Below are 14,660 nucleotides of genomic sequence, written 5' to 3' on the forward strand. Positions count from 1 at the left end.
TTAGCCCGCTTATCATTGGCCTGTTCATTTGCATTTCTCGTTCATGCCATCTGTTTGAATTCCTCGCCAGCAAATGCCATCGAAAGCACCTGAAGAACCCATGAAAAACCATGCCCAGATGTTTCGAATGGGGATATAGATAAAAATCGGCCAGGGGGGAGGTAAAATAATTGGGGTCTTTTCAAATGCAAATGCAAATGCAACAGGTTGCAAGCGATGTGCCGACGACAGACTTCTGACAAATGAAAACAATTGATCTAAATTTTAATTGTTGGCCATATTCATTGTCGCTCTGGGGTCTATGAAAATTCAGCCATTTAACGATCTCATCGAGGTCTTTATGCGCTTGTCAACAACTTTGTATTTATGCGCTGTAAGTGGCCAAAAAGCGAGGCTCGTAAAACGTGCGTGCCAGCGCCATCGAGTCGGTGGTTTCGACGGTTTCGGTTTCGGTGGTTTACCACTGGTGGTGCCCCAGGTTTCAGTTGGTGGTGCACCCACATATAATCGCATATTTTTTGGCACAAATTCGTACGGTCGACTGATCGCGATAAGCGAAAAGCCGAATAAAACTAAAAACACCGGCGACACAAATGCTAAAAATGAAGAGGGGCGGCAAAAAGCGCATTTAACATGGCGAACATGAGAAATGTCAGAGTGAAATCCATCAAAATGTCAGACCATACACTCGATTCCTGGGAATTTTGCAAATATACAGCACGTTTCAGAATTTTAAGACAGGGAAAACATATAATGAGCATTTCTAGGTAATAAATTAAATGAAGAACAAGTCTCATACTAAAATCATAAAAAAATTATTGGAGAATTCATTAATATTACTTATATATTTTAAGAGCTGTTGAATATGTCTAATTTTGATATTCCCCTTTTGATGAACTGAATTCCAATAACAAAATTTTTAGAAATCACTTTAAAATATTTAATGATGACAAACCTCAGTCGTTTAAGAATAATCCGCTTGTATGTATGATTTTTAATTTTAGCAAGATGAGTAGTTCAAAACCAAACATGTTTTCTTCTTAAAAATTCACTATCTATGTGGGTGAAATGGGGAAAATGTTTTTCGCGGTACAACATTGCGTATACGTGTTGTCTTAAACTGCCTTTTCGTTCTCTTTTGTCTATTTTTCTCTCATTTCTTGTCAGCTGTTTGCTGTGCTACATTTTTCCACAGCTGTCTTTTAATTTGCTCCAATTTTATTAAATATATATATAGTACAGCCAGTGTAAGCAATTCAAAGAATTCACTTAAGGAATGTACTCTTTTTTTTTATAAATAAACTATCTTGGTTCCTATTCCCTCTTCCATTTAGCAACTCTCTTAACTAGCTCTTTGCTATTTATTATTACTCTTACAAAGCTTTCTCTTTCTCTTTTTTAATTGAAATTTTTTGTTTTGGTCGTCCAGCAAATTATTTTAATTGTTTACAAACGATCTCGTTGTTGTTGCGCATATACAGTGCCTTCTCTTCGAGGCTGACGTATTTCTTTTGGCTGGGGCATATTTATTATAAATTTTATTGGCATCGGCTCCCCGCTCAGCGGCCAGCGATTTCAATTTTTGAATAACTTAATTTTTTTGTGCTTCTTTATTGGCCGTTTGACAAATTCGAAAAGCGAAAAGCGCGCTGCGAACGCTTCAATTGATTTATTCGATTGTATTCCGTATCGTGTGGCGCTCGATTGCAAAACTCTTGACCGACGCGGCGCAAACGATCTTGTAAATTGCTCGCTCGTCGCACATCAATCATCAATCATCAATCTTCGTATTCGCCTCGGTTTTCTCCCTGTGTAAGTGCAGTTTCACAGCGAATCATACGTGATGAATAATATTATTAGAAAATAAATGTGATACACTATTGAAAACAAAACATTAGGCTGGACTTTTAGGGAACTAAGCAACCAAAGCAAAAGGAATACTACATTTTGATTGAAAATCTTTCAATCTTGATTTGATGGTTAGTAGTAAAAATAAGCTTAGGGAATATTATAGAAATCAAAGCTATAATTTTTTAAAAGATAATTTTATGATCATCATTTTTAGATCATAGCATAAATTCTTATAAACATTTTATCAAAACTCGTATCATTAATATAGTATGAACTTTATAAGTAAATATCAACTAAAACTGATACTATAATAATAATATTTATTATAATAATATAACTTTCCATCAAAAAATCAACAACATATCTTTTAATAGGGTCCACGCAGCTTTCTCTGGACGGATTCATTGCTAGTACCTATTTATAGAACCGACTTCCTATTAAAAGATACTTGCAGCATTGTTTTGCCAGCCAAGATTCCTTAGAATATGTTTACTTCCACCCAAGTGAGATTAATTAACCACAAGTAAATAAGAACAATGGAAACTTCTCATGAATCCGCAGACAGGTGCCAATGGCAATGGATTCAGTGGGGAATCTTGGCAGGGCAATCCCCCGGGACAACTGTCTCCGCGGATGGCCGTGCTCCACTTGATCTTGGGTTCTTTTTTTCGGGATGGGATGGGATGGGATGGCTGCTGATGGATGTCGCCACGGGCACGAGCATGGGCACATTAATCCCGCTTCATGCTCAAAATGATGTCGCTGGGTACTGGTGATGTTGCTGCTGCTGCTGCCGCTGGCAACGGCGCATTTACCTAAATTGGAATATCCGGTAAAACGTAATGAAAATCGTAGCAATCAAGCCGAAAACACACACACACAGGGGGCAGCTCTCTCTCACATTGATATGCAAATGAATGTCACCATCTTAAATGAAATAATCGTCTTAAACGAAGGCAGAACAGCAGCTGCCCCAGCCAGAGGCCCAATCCCAATCCCAAACCCATCCCCCGATTCCGATTCCGATCCCCAAACGATATGCTTTAATTGCTTTTCTCAGTGTTCTGCGAAAAGAACGAGAAAAACGTAGCCTTTTACGAGCTTTTTAATGACTTATTTACTTAATAATTCCATGTTTATTGGCTTGTAAAAAGCATCTAATATACTCCCTATAATTTTCAATGTCATCCAATCGTTCAAATATGAAATACACTATATATAGGTTTTTGTGGGTAAACAAATCTTCAAGAGAAGCGAAGACTTTCAACTATTTTCTGACTCGATGAACATTTCCAAGAAGTCTAATTGGGTTACATTGTTGTAAACAATTCAGTTCTGTATATAGTGAACACTCTATTGGGTAAAAGTTTTCTGGTATTTGATAAAATAATAAGTATATATTTTGAGTTAAAAAAAAAAACTATATTAATTTATTAGATATCACAGAATGTTTTAAAAAATAACGTTTAGTCATACAGCCATTAGCAATATGGAATAGCTAAAAATACATCACGTATATCATCACTTTAAACAACAATAGATATTATAAGAAGAAAATATTTAAATAGAGCTGACTACGTAGAACACATCCCAAAGAAATTCATATTTCCGAATATATAGACTAAAGATAAATCAAAGTATTTTTCGAAAGAAATCAACACACAACAAATTCTTTAATACATTTGTCTGGCCGCAAAACGAAAACTTTTTATCAAGGTTTCGACACAAATTCAATTCGATTCGAGACGAGTAAAATGGTGGAGCGTTGATGTATTGATGCCAACGATTGCGAAGTTCATTAAAGGGGATGGGGACTTTCTGGGGGCGGGGAGGAGTTTCTCGCACCAAATCAGAATTGAAATCAATATGCAGCACGAATGTGAATTGACTTATAAATAAGAAATATGCCAATAAAAATATCTGTGGCATTTCGGAACGGGCCCCGAACGAGACTCCCAACTAGGGAGCCAAGTACAAATTGCCCCTGGGCAAAAATGTGTGTTCATTCTGTGGAAATTTTATGGCCCTTGTACTTAATAATTTAATGGACTAATTGCGGTTTGTGGTCACCGCTGCCTGTCACACTTTAAACTGGGCTAAAAAGGAAGTTGTAAACTGGCAGTACTCCAATGCTCGAAAAACAAAGCCCAAAACTCTGAGAGTGCATCTCTAAAAATAATTAATAATATGGATTTGGGGGAGGTGCATATCCGGGCATGATTTTTGAAGGGGAAATCGGAAAAGTTGCTGCTTCCGTTGGGAATTTTCTATTGAGTTTCCCTTCTCAAACCGTTAGGCATAAGCCCACTCTTCGTACTTTAGTTTAAATTCCTCCCTTCCCACCCATATTTATGGTTTCTGCTGCTTTTCGTGCTTTGCCATGCGCATATTTAATTAAATAAATTTGTTTAATATTAATTGTTGTGCCTCCCTAACTATTTTCTATGGTCCGCAGGTCTCCATCCTATGAATGTGTCCAAAACTTTGACGTATCCGCCGGAAGCACCTTAACTGGCCATAACAAGTGCAAAGCCCAACAGGTGGAGGGACTACCCAAATCGAGTGGGAAACAAACAGAAAGCCACTGCTATAACCCACTGAAGACTTTTCCAGCGATTATTATAAGGAAGGAAACATAATGTCTGTGGGTGAGTACGGGGATAATTGGAAGCTCATATGAAGTGTCAATGGGAATTTATGAGCTGGGAATTATAATATCGGAATATGCATAAGAATGGGTTTTTCTTATTAACAGGGATCTTGAGATTTCAGAAATTGGAAGTTATTTTTAGGAACAATCTGTAAATGATTGAGAAAATATTAGAAAAACCAAGTAATAGATCCATTTTTTGATCATGTATTCTCATTATCTAACAGATTATTATATTTTCAAGAATTCTAAATTTTGAATTACTATAAAAGGTACAAGTAAGGGATATATTTAAAAAAATACTTTGTTTCTTTGAAATAAAGGTATAATAAAATCTTATAAATAAAATACGTATTGTAGGTACTCTTCTTTCTAAGCCCCATAAGTAATGATAAACTAAATGGACATGTCCATGCCCCAGAGAACAAGACTTGGGTACATCGAAACCTTTTGTCTTAGAGACCCTTCTTATAGCGAAGCATGTCCAGAACACGACATAAACATGACAAACTCGTTCACGCCCCGAGCTCACTTGACACCAAATCAAGCCGAGCTATTCGGTTTAGTCGGAGGAGTTTTCCACTCCTCCCCCGTGGAATTCCTAATGATCACGATCGGCCCACGAAACTGCGAGGCTACTGTGAAAGTGGACTGAATGAGATGCATTTCAGGGCGCACACACAAACACGCATTGGCAATTTCCCAGAACGCCAACGCATTTATCTTTCGAATACGAACGATTAGTCCGGGGGCCAGCGAACTAGAGCAATCCACTTAAGGTTGTCCCCAAGCGGAGACGAAACCCAAACAAACAACCGGGCGGGGCCAAGATCGTGTTCTGGGGTTAGTCTTCTAGTATCTTGGAGTCTTGCAGGCCCACCTAAAATCGGCAAAGTGCGATATTTTTTCCCAGGGAAAATACTAGCTAAGTGTATCTATTAGATATCCAGATCGAGGGCGAGGGTGGCATAGGTCATCCGTCAATTTGTGTGCCGAGCAGTCATAATGGAGTTGGAACCGAATAACAAATCAAATGTCGGGCACCATCTAATTAGTCAGATTTTTGTGCCCTGAATCTATGTTTATGTATCTGCAACTCACCCTTCACATTTCTTTTTCTATTTTTTTTGTTATTTTTATTTATGTCTGTTGACTAGAACAAATAATCGGGCAGCTGATATGGGAAATGGCGCAATTAAAGTACAAAACACAAACTCCCCGAGATTCGAAAAGAGAGAGATATGTTGGTTCCTCTCTTCAGTCGTCGTGGTCCGCTGCCCGCATCTATAAAACATTCTTATAAATAGTTTTTGTCGCCGCTGTCTATGTAAATCATTCATTAAATCTGCATTGAATTTGGTCCATTCATTCAGCTTATTTGCGCTTTTTAATTGCACCCATTGAGAATGGAGTACTGACTGTTTACATTCTCTATAGGGTGATTTTTATGATCACTCATTCAAGTTCCCTGCATTCCGGATTGGCAGGCTTAGGGTGAACAAAAAATGATTAGATTTCCCTCAGTTCATTGACTGTATTGTTGGTATAGAGGAGTTAGTTTAAATGTTATATATATTAAACAAAAATGGTATCATATCTATCACTTCAATTTATGTTAAACCTAAGGATATGCATCTAATGAGAAGATATGCATCTAATTAAGAAGCCATTACTTTAAGATCAAAATGTGCTAAATTCAAAAATTATAAACAGCTTTGAGTAATTTCAAATATATGAATTTTGCATCATTTCTCTTCCAAACTGTATATATAGCTCATAAAGTGATAATTTCTCACAGTCTAGCCCACTCATTCTCCTACGTCACCATCCTTGACGCAAATAATTGAAAACCCATGCGCAAATAAATTACTTTTTCGAATTTTACAATAATATTGAGTCACTGCATTCGATTGGTGATCCATGCCTTGTTCTGTTGTAAAGCAGGCGCACCTAAAATACCAATTATATTTTGCGTAAATATTTACGCAAATTAATTTTCACTTGTCCGCGGAATAGCCTTTTGTTTCGCCAACATTCCTCGCGACTTGTCTGGCAACTTGTGGCGGTCGAAGATAAAGAAATCTATTAAGTCCGTCGGCCAGACATGGGGAAAAGTGGACCAGAGACCCAGTTGGTCGCTCCATGGTGTCTCTCATTGCCAGTGACGACGTCATATCACTCAATACATATACTATACTTGTGTATTATTTACGCAAATTCCCCTGTCATGTGCTTAATTGTGAATACCAGCCGTTGGTCTGATGGAAATCGTTGATTATTTTATGGCTCAATTTCTTCTGCGAATCATTTGTGAGCTGGCTAACTTATGGCTTTCCACTCATCAGCTGAAAATGCAGCCAGACAATCCAGCGCTAAAAATATAAATACACATTAGATGTCGCCAGACATTCATCTGCTACAAATGATTCTTCATAATTGAATTACATGGCCAGAGACAAGAGCGTAAAAATTTTAATTACACACCTCATAATCAAAATCATGCCGAAGAACAGGAGCGTTGAGTGCAAAGGAGCACATCTGAGTGGGAGTTGGGTTGCTGATGGGGATAGAAAAGTGGTCTAGGGCATATATAGTTTTTGGATAGAAAGACTGGAAGTCCAGCCCCAAATTTTGTGGGGGAAATCCAAAGATGCATGTCGAGACTTAGTGCAAAATGTGTGGGTTTAGTTGGCCTACGTCCTCATACAACTATCCCTAATTCCAAGCTGAACAATGCAAATTTATGTCGACAGTTTCAAGGAAGTACTGTATTTTGAAATGAATTTTTTATGATAATATATGGTTGAGTTCAAATTCCTTTTCCAAAGGGGTAGTGAGTTTGGAAAAGGTCTATATAATTTAAGAAAGTTTTTAAGATCCTTACTATCCATTCTACCAGAGATTCCTCATCGAAACTTCTCCAAGAGAGTGTCGTAGTCCTCTTGAAAATCTCCTATTACAGTCATAGCTAAATAAATCAAAATTCTACTTTCCTTGGGGGCTGCCCGAAAACGAAGAAAAAACGATCCTAAGTGCAAAGCGTTACAAGATCAACAACATCATTATAAACGTCATCGGAGACACTCTGTAAAAAATTTCAAGAACCGAAACTAGGGGATCGGAATGGGAATAGGAGAGTGCAATGCGATGGCGTAATTAATGCTCCACTGATCCTCTGGGGTATCCCAATTGACATTTAACATCAACCTGTGGCTAGCTGCATTGCCACCACAATGGACCCCATAAAGTTGTGTAATCTCCAAGAGATTCGTTCACCCCGACTTGGATGCCTTGGAGCAACTGCGCAGAAAGATTCCCTGAATAAAACGCTTCCTTCTCCGCATGTAAGCGAAGTAGGTAAAAAACTAAAAAGACACGCGCTTTATGGGGCAACAGGGGATGCACATGGTATGCGGACTTGGCACGGGGATGTTGCACAGAGAAAATATCATTATTATAACGAAAGCAAGAAAATTGTTAAAAGAAAAGATTATTATTAGATTTTATTTTGAGATACAAATATTATGGTAAATAGTTCAAGCGAATTTAATGATAGTTATAGGGAAATTTCGATCAAAAGTGTTGGTCTCTTACTAAAAATTACTGAAATTAACCAATAGTTCTACCAATATCTAACTAAAAAATATATATATATATATAAAATTTCCAAAGAATTTCTATCTTCAAAGAGCACGTGGGACTTTCTTTTCTATTTTTTTTTTCAAAACTGAAACTGATTTTTCATTATCATGTAAAATAATAGTTTTTCTCTAAGTGTAGACTCTGACTTTTCTTTTTTTGGCTCGGCGTTTTTTGTTTTTCACGGAAGACCACGTTGTCATGTGCTCGGTGCGAGTTTCCATTAAGAAAATAATTAAACATTTGCCGTTGTCCAAAGCCCGAGATGTTGGGAGACTGACGGGTCCCGACTTTGGTATGGTATCGAATTGAAATCTGTTGAACAGATGTGGCCTCTCCTGTTGTTGTTGTTGTGGTGGATTTATGAACGCGGAGCGGAGCGCATTTTATGCATTTCCAAACACCTTTCTGTACAGGAGTTATAAATAGCATTTGGTATTTGGCAACAATGGGTTAAAAGTCCGCCGCCCTCGCCAGAGTTTCGATCATGTCGACCGCAAGAGGCGACAAATACAAGACACTCGGGCCATAAAACCAAGATCATAAAAGTGTTTATTTGATTTCTGATTGCATCTCCAACACCTCCAGTAGCACTACGCACTTCTCAGGTAGAGAAAGAGACATCTTTCCAGCACTCACCTCTCACCTTTCTCCCTGCTTTCACTTCCTGATCACATACATATCCCTTCCCTGAGACCCTCGAGGGCCTGTGTTTTGGTAATATCGTCCCTTTGTCTTTGGCATTTCCGTTGTGGATTTTTCTCGAGTGGCCATTAGCATGGAGTGCACGTGCCCGAATCCCCGAAATTCCCTTTCATGGCCAACTATCGAATTTTGTTTTGGAATTTTTAATTACTAATCCTTGGGCGCATCCTTCATTTCGCAAGTTGTTTGTCCCTCGAGAGGGCGGCTTCTCAATTTTCAGGCCACTTTACTTCCGCTCGACGTCTCGCCGAAGAAACGGAATCGGAATCCGTGGGCGGAACTCTTCACAACTATTTTATGGACTTTTGTTATTTTTTGGTAGTTCTCTGACATGCGGCTGGGGATAGGGGAAAAACTAAAATAACACTTTGGGATATGAGTTTTATAAGTTTTTAAAGCAGGCGATTTGGTCCGCAGCCCATTTTATGATCTCTACAAAAATATATCAAATACCGGATAGTACCCAAAACCTATAGTTCTAAGGGAAACATTAAAAATAATTATCTTTAACTTCGGTTGGTTAGGAAAATATGCAAAAGTCCTTAGGAAATGACATAGAAAATGGGAACCTACTTAAATAAAATACTTATTTTTTAAAAATCTATACTTATCCGAAGTATTACAAGAAAAAATTCAAACCGTTTCCTAAATTTCTTGTTCTTTACAATAAATAATACAAACTCTAAAACCATCGTCTGAGCACCTGCCATAAGAGCTATAAATTCAAACCACTTTCATTATGAAAAATACCCACATTCTGCAAACATTTATGGCCCAAACAGAATTTCAAAAATTTATACATTTCCTTTTTGCATTTCCCAGAACAAAGAAATGTGCGAATTATTCAACCTGATAACCTGTTCTTCCCAAACAAATTTTTTTGCAAAAAATTCGATTGTTTTTTCAAACAAATCTTAGCAAATGGTTTGGTTCTAAACATATTGATGAATTCAAAGAACTAATTGCTTAAGGTGATAAAAAAAATGTTTTTTTTATAATTTTACGCTGTGAAAAACGATTGTGACCACCTGCCCCGGCACGGGCATGAATAATTTTTCATAACATAATAACATTTATAATTATGGGACCCCCTGCTGTCTTTGTGTCGCGCCATGTTGCCAAACTTCCGGGCAGACATTTCCCTGCATTTCCCTTTTTTCCCCCTCGAAATCGGTGCGTTTTCGTTTCCCTGCCTTTGGGGTTAAATCATAAAAACTGAAAAATAATAAACAAAAAGATTCAATTGAACGTGAAGGAAAACTCGTAGTGCACATAAATGATTCAAAATTTGTGTACTATGAGGGGGCGTAGATGGTGATGGTATGACTACTCGGAATTCGAATGAAAATGTCTGAGTAAATAGGAGCGAGCCATGGCAGCGAAATAAATTCAACAAAATAAATAAAAGCAATGCACGCAATATTCCTGCAAGTGGCAAACAAATGTTAGGAGCCCTTTTACATGTACATTGTACTTGTGTATAATTATATATATCTGCATAATATGGGGTGTGCCAGTGAGGAAGGTCTTGTCTGGCCAATCGATGGCAAGACAATTTACGGCCAGAATATAACAAATCAAAAATTCACAATTACGCATTTCCCCCACTCACCCATGTTTTTCAACGCTTTTCTGTCTTCCTGTTTGGCCAAAGACCTTCCTGGTCGGATTTCCAATCGATGGCTGATATTATACGTACATGGGTGTATATTTGTTCAGGCCATTTAGGGCTGGCTTTCAAATCGGTTTTATTGCCCTGTAATTACTTGTTCAATATTGTCTTTGATCAAGACGGAACTTTCAGGGAATCAACATAGAATAAATAAATTGAGTACGTGTGTAGCATGCCAGGTTTTCCACATAAAAAGAATCAGATCATTCTGGTAAACAAAAATGATATAGTTTATTAAATAAACAAAGTGACTAATTTGGATGTTTTCAAACATCATTATGGCAAAAATAAGAGAAGTAAAATATGAAAATGAACCTATACTTATACATAGCTACTTACTACCAAATACCATTTCCTTTTTATTGAACTATGCCAAACTGACCCCAGAGAACAAAAAAAGAAAGAGGGATATATATTGAACTATAGACGGTGCAATTAACCTGTCAACGCCGTAGAACAATCAGCTAGAGTGCAACGATTGGCGCCCAAACCCGAAACGAAAGGGAATCTTGCACAAAGCCGGGCTGCGATGCCCCACTCTGTGACTAACTAGACAAAGCTGCCCCGCCTGGCAGTAGAGCGTCTACAGATTTACGACTCGACAGTTGAATCCCAATCCCCCTAGATCTCCTCTTTGTCCTCGGAACACGTGGAGCGTGCTGGCGAAGACAAGCGTTTGACATTTATGTGCAGGCAAATGCATTTCCCCAAGTACTCGAACAAGGCAATCGGCTGCAAGTACAAGTACCCGAAGTACGGTTCAAGATCATTTGCATCCACCAGCAGCCGAAAAAAGTACAGAGGCACTAGAAGAAATAATACGTCCTCAATGAGGACTATAAAGATTTTATATAAATTTGTCAGATTTAAAATAGCAAAGTTCTTATTGTAATTTCAAAGGTAGTAATCTTACAACTTGGTTATATTTAAGGCCCTATGACACTTGCTCTTTGAAGTAAGTGCAGTCAATGATTTAAATCAAAAAATCAAGTCCACTTCGATATAGAATGATCATTAACATGTTTTCGACTTATATTATAAATAGTTTATCCTAAAAAAATCCATTCAAAAATTAAGCTACGGTCATAAGACCTTTTTTATCTTGTTAAAATTTTTTTTTAATGTTATGCATTATAAATAAGAACCTTTTACAAATAAAACACACAAAAAAATATATATAATCTTAATACAGTTCTGGTTTTTCAGTCTGATTTAACAGCTCATTAATAGTAATTAAGAATTGAAAAGATACATATTTCCCAGTGTAGCTCACTTGCTCTGCAGAGGGCCACTCAAAGATCAACCCTCGCTGGCAGCCCCTCGCCTTTATGGACTACGAAATGTGCAATTTCTCCCCGGGTCCCGACTTTTACGATTTTTCCATAGGTCCCAATGTGCCGGGCATCTGTCTGCTTGGGTCGGATTGTTGGCCCAGTATCGATGGTTTCGACGTTTCTAGACCCAGTCCACTTTGGAATTCCTGGACAGACCACATGGAGTCGCTCGCCTTTTGCCACTTCAGTTTTTCAGTTTTCCTAGCTGCTCTGGAGAAAAGTGAAAATGTGTTCCCTTAGCACAATTGTTGTTCTCCTCTGGTTGCAATTTTTAATGTGCCTTTCCCGATGTTCGTTTTTTTTTTTGTTTTTGCCTTTGATGCTCTCGAGTTTCCCCTAATGTGCCTGGAATATGTCGCCTGGCCATAGTTCTTATTATGGCCTTCTATTTTCAGACCATCATTGATGACAATTTTCATGTTGGCAAAAAGGGAAATGTGGCAAATGTTTTGGGACAAAGTTCCCAAATGAAAATGGGAATGAAGAAAAGAATGGTATACCGTATGCTAAATGATATAAGATATTTAAAAATACAAGATTAGTATTATAATGGTCCCACAAAACCAAAAATAAATATCATTACTCTTTAAAGTTCCGAGATTACTTTGTTTGGTATTATTAATTCTGTGTTTTTTCCCATGACATATCAAAAAAATAATTCTCCCACCGCTTGGGGAAGGTGAGTTCTCAGGGACCCTCCCGAAAACCGTCTCATAAATGTTTCCTGACAGAGAACATCATCGCTTCGACGACGAACCCAACCACAGACAACCACAGTCGGCAGGCAAACTCAAACTTTGACACTGATAGGACATGGGGAATACTAAAGCGGGAGCTCACCTCAGATGCTATACGTTATAAGGTAGATGGGTCTTCTATTTCTGCTATCGGAACTCATCAAATATGCACGACGAGGCCAAGACAAAAACGTACGTTTGGAAAATGGGAAAGGGACTCGAAATCACGGACTCAGAACGCTGGCGATGATAATTTGATCATGCGAAAAGCGCACGCAAAAGAAAAACATGCGCAGGTACAACAACAAAGTTGCTGCAGTCGAGGAAAAGTGAGTTTTTCCTGATCGCCGATCGGTTGGATGGTCAGGGGTTTCGAGAGGGGGGGGGTTCTACCGAGTGGGTGCTGGCAATATGGCAACCATATTTAAACACTGATCCCGTATGCGTGTGTGCGTGTGAGGGAGGGAGCGAGAGGGAGCGAGAGTGCGAGGGAGAGGGACCATGTTTTTATGCTGCTGCTGATGTCGCTGCACTGCGAGAAAATTTGCCTAGGAGTTTGCTTAGCAATTTTGGCTATTTTAAGGGTAGTGATCATTTTTGAAGAGGAAATCGACTTTCCATATATTTTTTTTGAATACATAATTTTTTTAATTTTTTTTAATATTCTTTAAGCTAATTGTAGAATTTTTCACAACCAGACAAAAAATTACAAGATTAATTCTTGATAATATCATTTTTTATTAAACATATTGTATTCATGTAGGTAAAGTGCACCTGTACACAGATACATATATTATAAAAAAGGGATTCTTAATTAGTTTAACCTAAAAATATTTCTTCATAAAAAAAAAACTGTTAAATTATGTTCGTATTTTTTCATCTGGAAGATACTTTGTAAAATATACTGATTATGAGTACATCTAAACAAAAATAACTGTATGTTAAGCTTAATAAATTATTTAAAAACTGAAAAGTCAATCTTAGGTCGCTAAAAATTTGTTTGTTAGATACATCTTGAATCGACGTAGGCTCTAGGAATTTTTGAAGATTTCTCTCAGTGTGCTATGCACGTTGATGGAATGGACGAAGAAGCGAGCGTATGGTAAATAAAAACCAAAACATGAGGAGGGATTCTCTGCGCCGGCAGAGGCGGTGGCAGAGGCATCGGCATCGGAATCGGCGGTGGCAGAGGAAAATGCAGACGGCGCGGAGTGTTTTGTTCTCGTTGAAGTTTTAGAATTTATTCCGTTTCGGGATGTCAATGCAGACGCACGCGCTGCGCGAACTAAAGTGAAGTTAAATTCCAAGTCGACCCAACAAACACGAACCAAAATTACCGCCTGAATTTGAATTTCGAATCGAATTTGAATTGAGATTTATATGCCGCGTTAATCAACTGACATTTGTGCTGTTTGCCTGCCATTTTTGGCACTCATCGCTGTGTTTTCTGTTTTCGGATTTTTGATTTCGCGCCCCAAGCGCAACTTTTGGCGCGTGCGCATGCGCAGCCAGTGAAAGTGCAAATGCATCGCAAATCAGAGCTCTGAATTGTGAGAGACTCTGCGAAACGCATAATAACTAAGCAAGATATACTGCCAACAGGATCTCAAGATGTTTGTCACTGTGGATAACACAAACGCCTTCTTCTCAGGTAAAATTAGGGATATTAAAGTTTATTTTTGAGTCTTGACTTTGAAAGAATTCCTGATATGTTGTATAGGTTTCTCACGGATCGGTTTTACAAATTAAAGAACCTTTCATACAAAAAATTATAAAATGTCACGAAGTGTTTATGGTTTTCAAGACTCAGAAAATGATGTTGGAATATATATTTGTTTTAGAAAACCATACTCAAAGCTTAGATTATAATATATATAATTCTTAAAGTCTGATTTTATTTTAAACATTTTTTAAAACTATTTTTAGAAAGAACAAAACTTTTAATACCATATTTTATAGTTTGGGATATGGGGTTTCGAAATGAGTATCTATCTTGACAAGATCCATTTAAAAATGTTGTTACATTTATTATTCTTACTACATAAATCCGAGTATTAAAATCTCTTCCTAAT

At 37.8% G+C, this 14,660-nt stretch overlaps 2 protein-coding genes across 5 annotated transcripts in view; both read left to right on the plus strand.

Moving 5' to 3' along the window:
• Positions 1 to 14,660, plus strand: part of His4r (Histone H4 replacement) — a 267,260-nt gene that overhangs the window by 205,705 nt on the left and 46,895 nt on the right. Inside the window, exon 1 of one of the 2 annotated variants that reach the window (XM_065865609.2) lies at positions 10,371 to 10,380. The exons of the other annotated variant lie outside the window; for it this stretch is intronic. The gene's annotated coding sequence lies outside the window, so the exon portion shown is untranslated. Of the gene's footprint in view, positions 1 to 10,370; positions 10,381 to 14,660 lie in introns of those variants that run through there. 2 annotated transcript variants of the gene reach the window in all.
• stumps (DBB domain-containing protein stumps) overlaps positions 1 to 14,660 on the plus strand; it is a 33,997-nt gene that overhangs the window by 2,734 nt on the left and 16,603 nt on the right. For 2 of the 3 annotated variants that reach the window (XM_036818527.3, XM_036818528.3), the window contains exon 1: positions 13,845 to 14,239. In XM_036818527.3, the coding sequence (XP_036674422.3) occupies positions 14,200 to 14,239 (40 nt within the window). In that variant the 5' untranslated portion in view covers positions 13,845 to 14,199. Of the gene's footprint in view, positions 1 to 4,306; positions 4,500 to 13,844; positions 14,240 to 14,660 lie in introns of those variants that run through there. The other variant, XM_036818529.3, reaches the window with a different exon arrangement.

Source organism: Drosophila suzukii, chromosome 3 (assembly GCF_043229965.1).
Source record: "Drosophila suzukii chromosome 3, CBGP_Dsuzu_IsoJpt1.0, whole genome shotgun sequence".
NCBI lineage: Eukaryota > Metazoa > Arthropoda > Insecta > Diptera > Drosophilidae > Drosophila > Drosophila suzukii.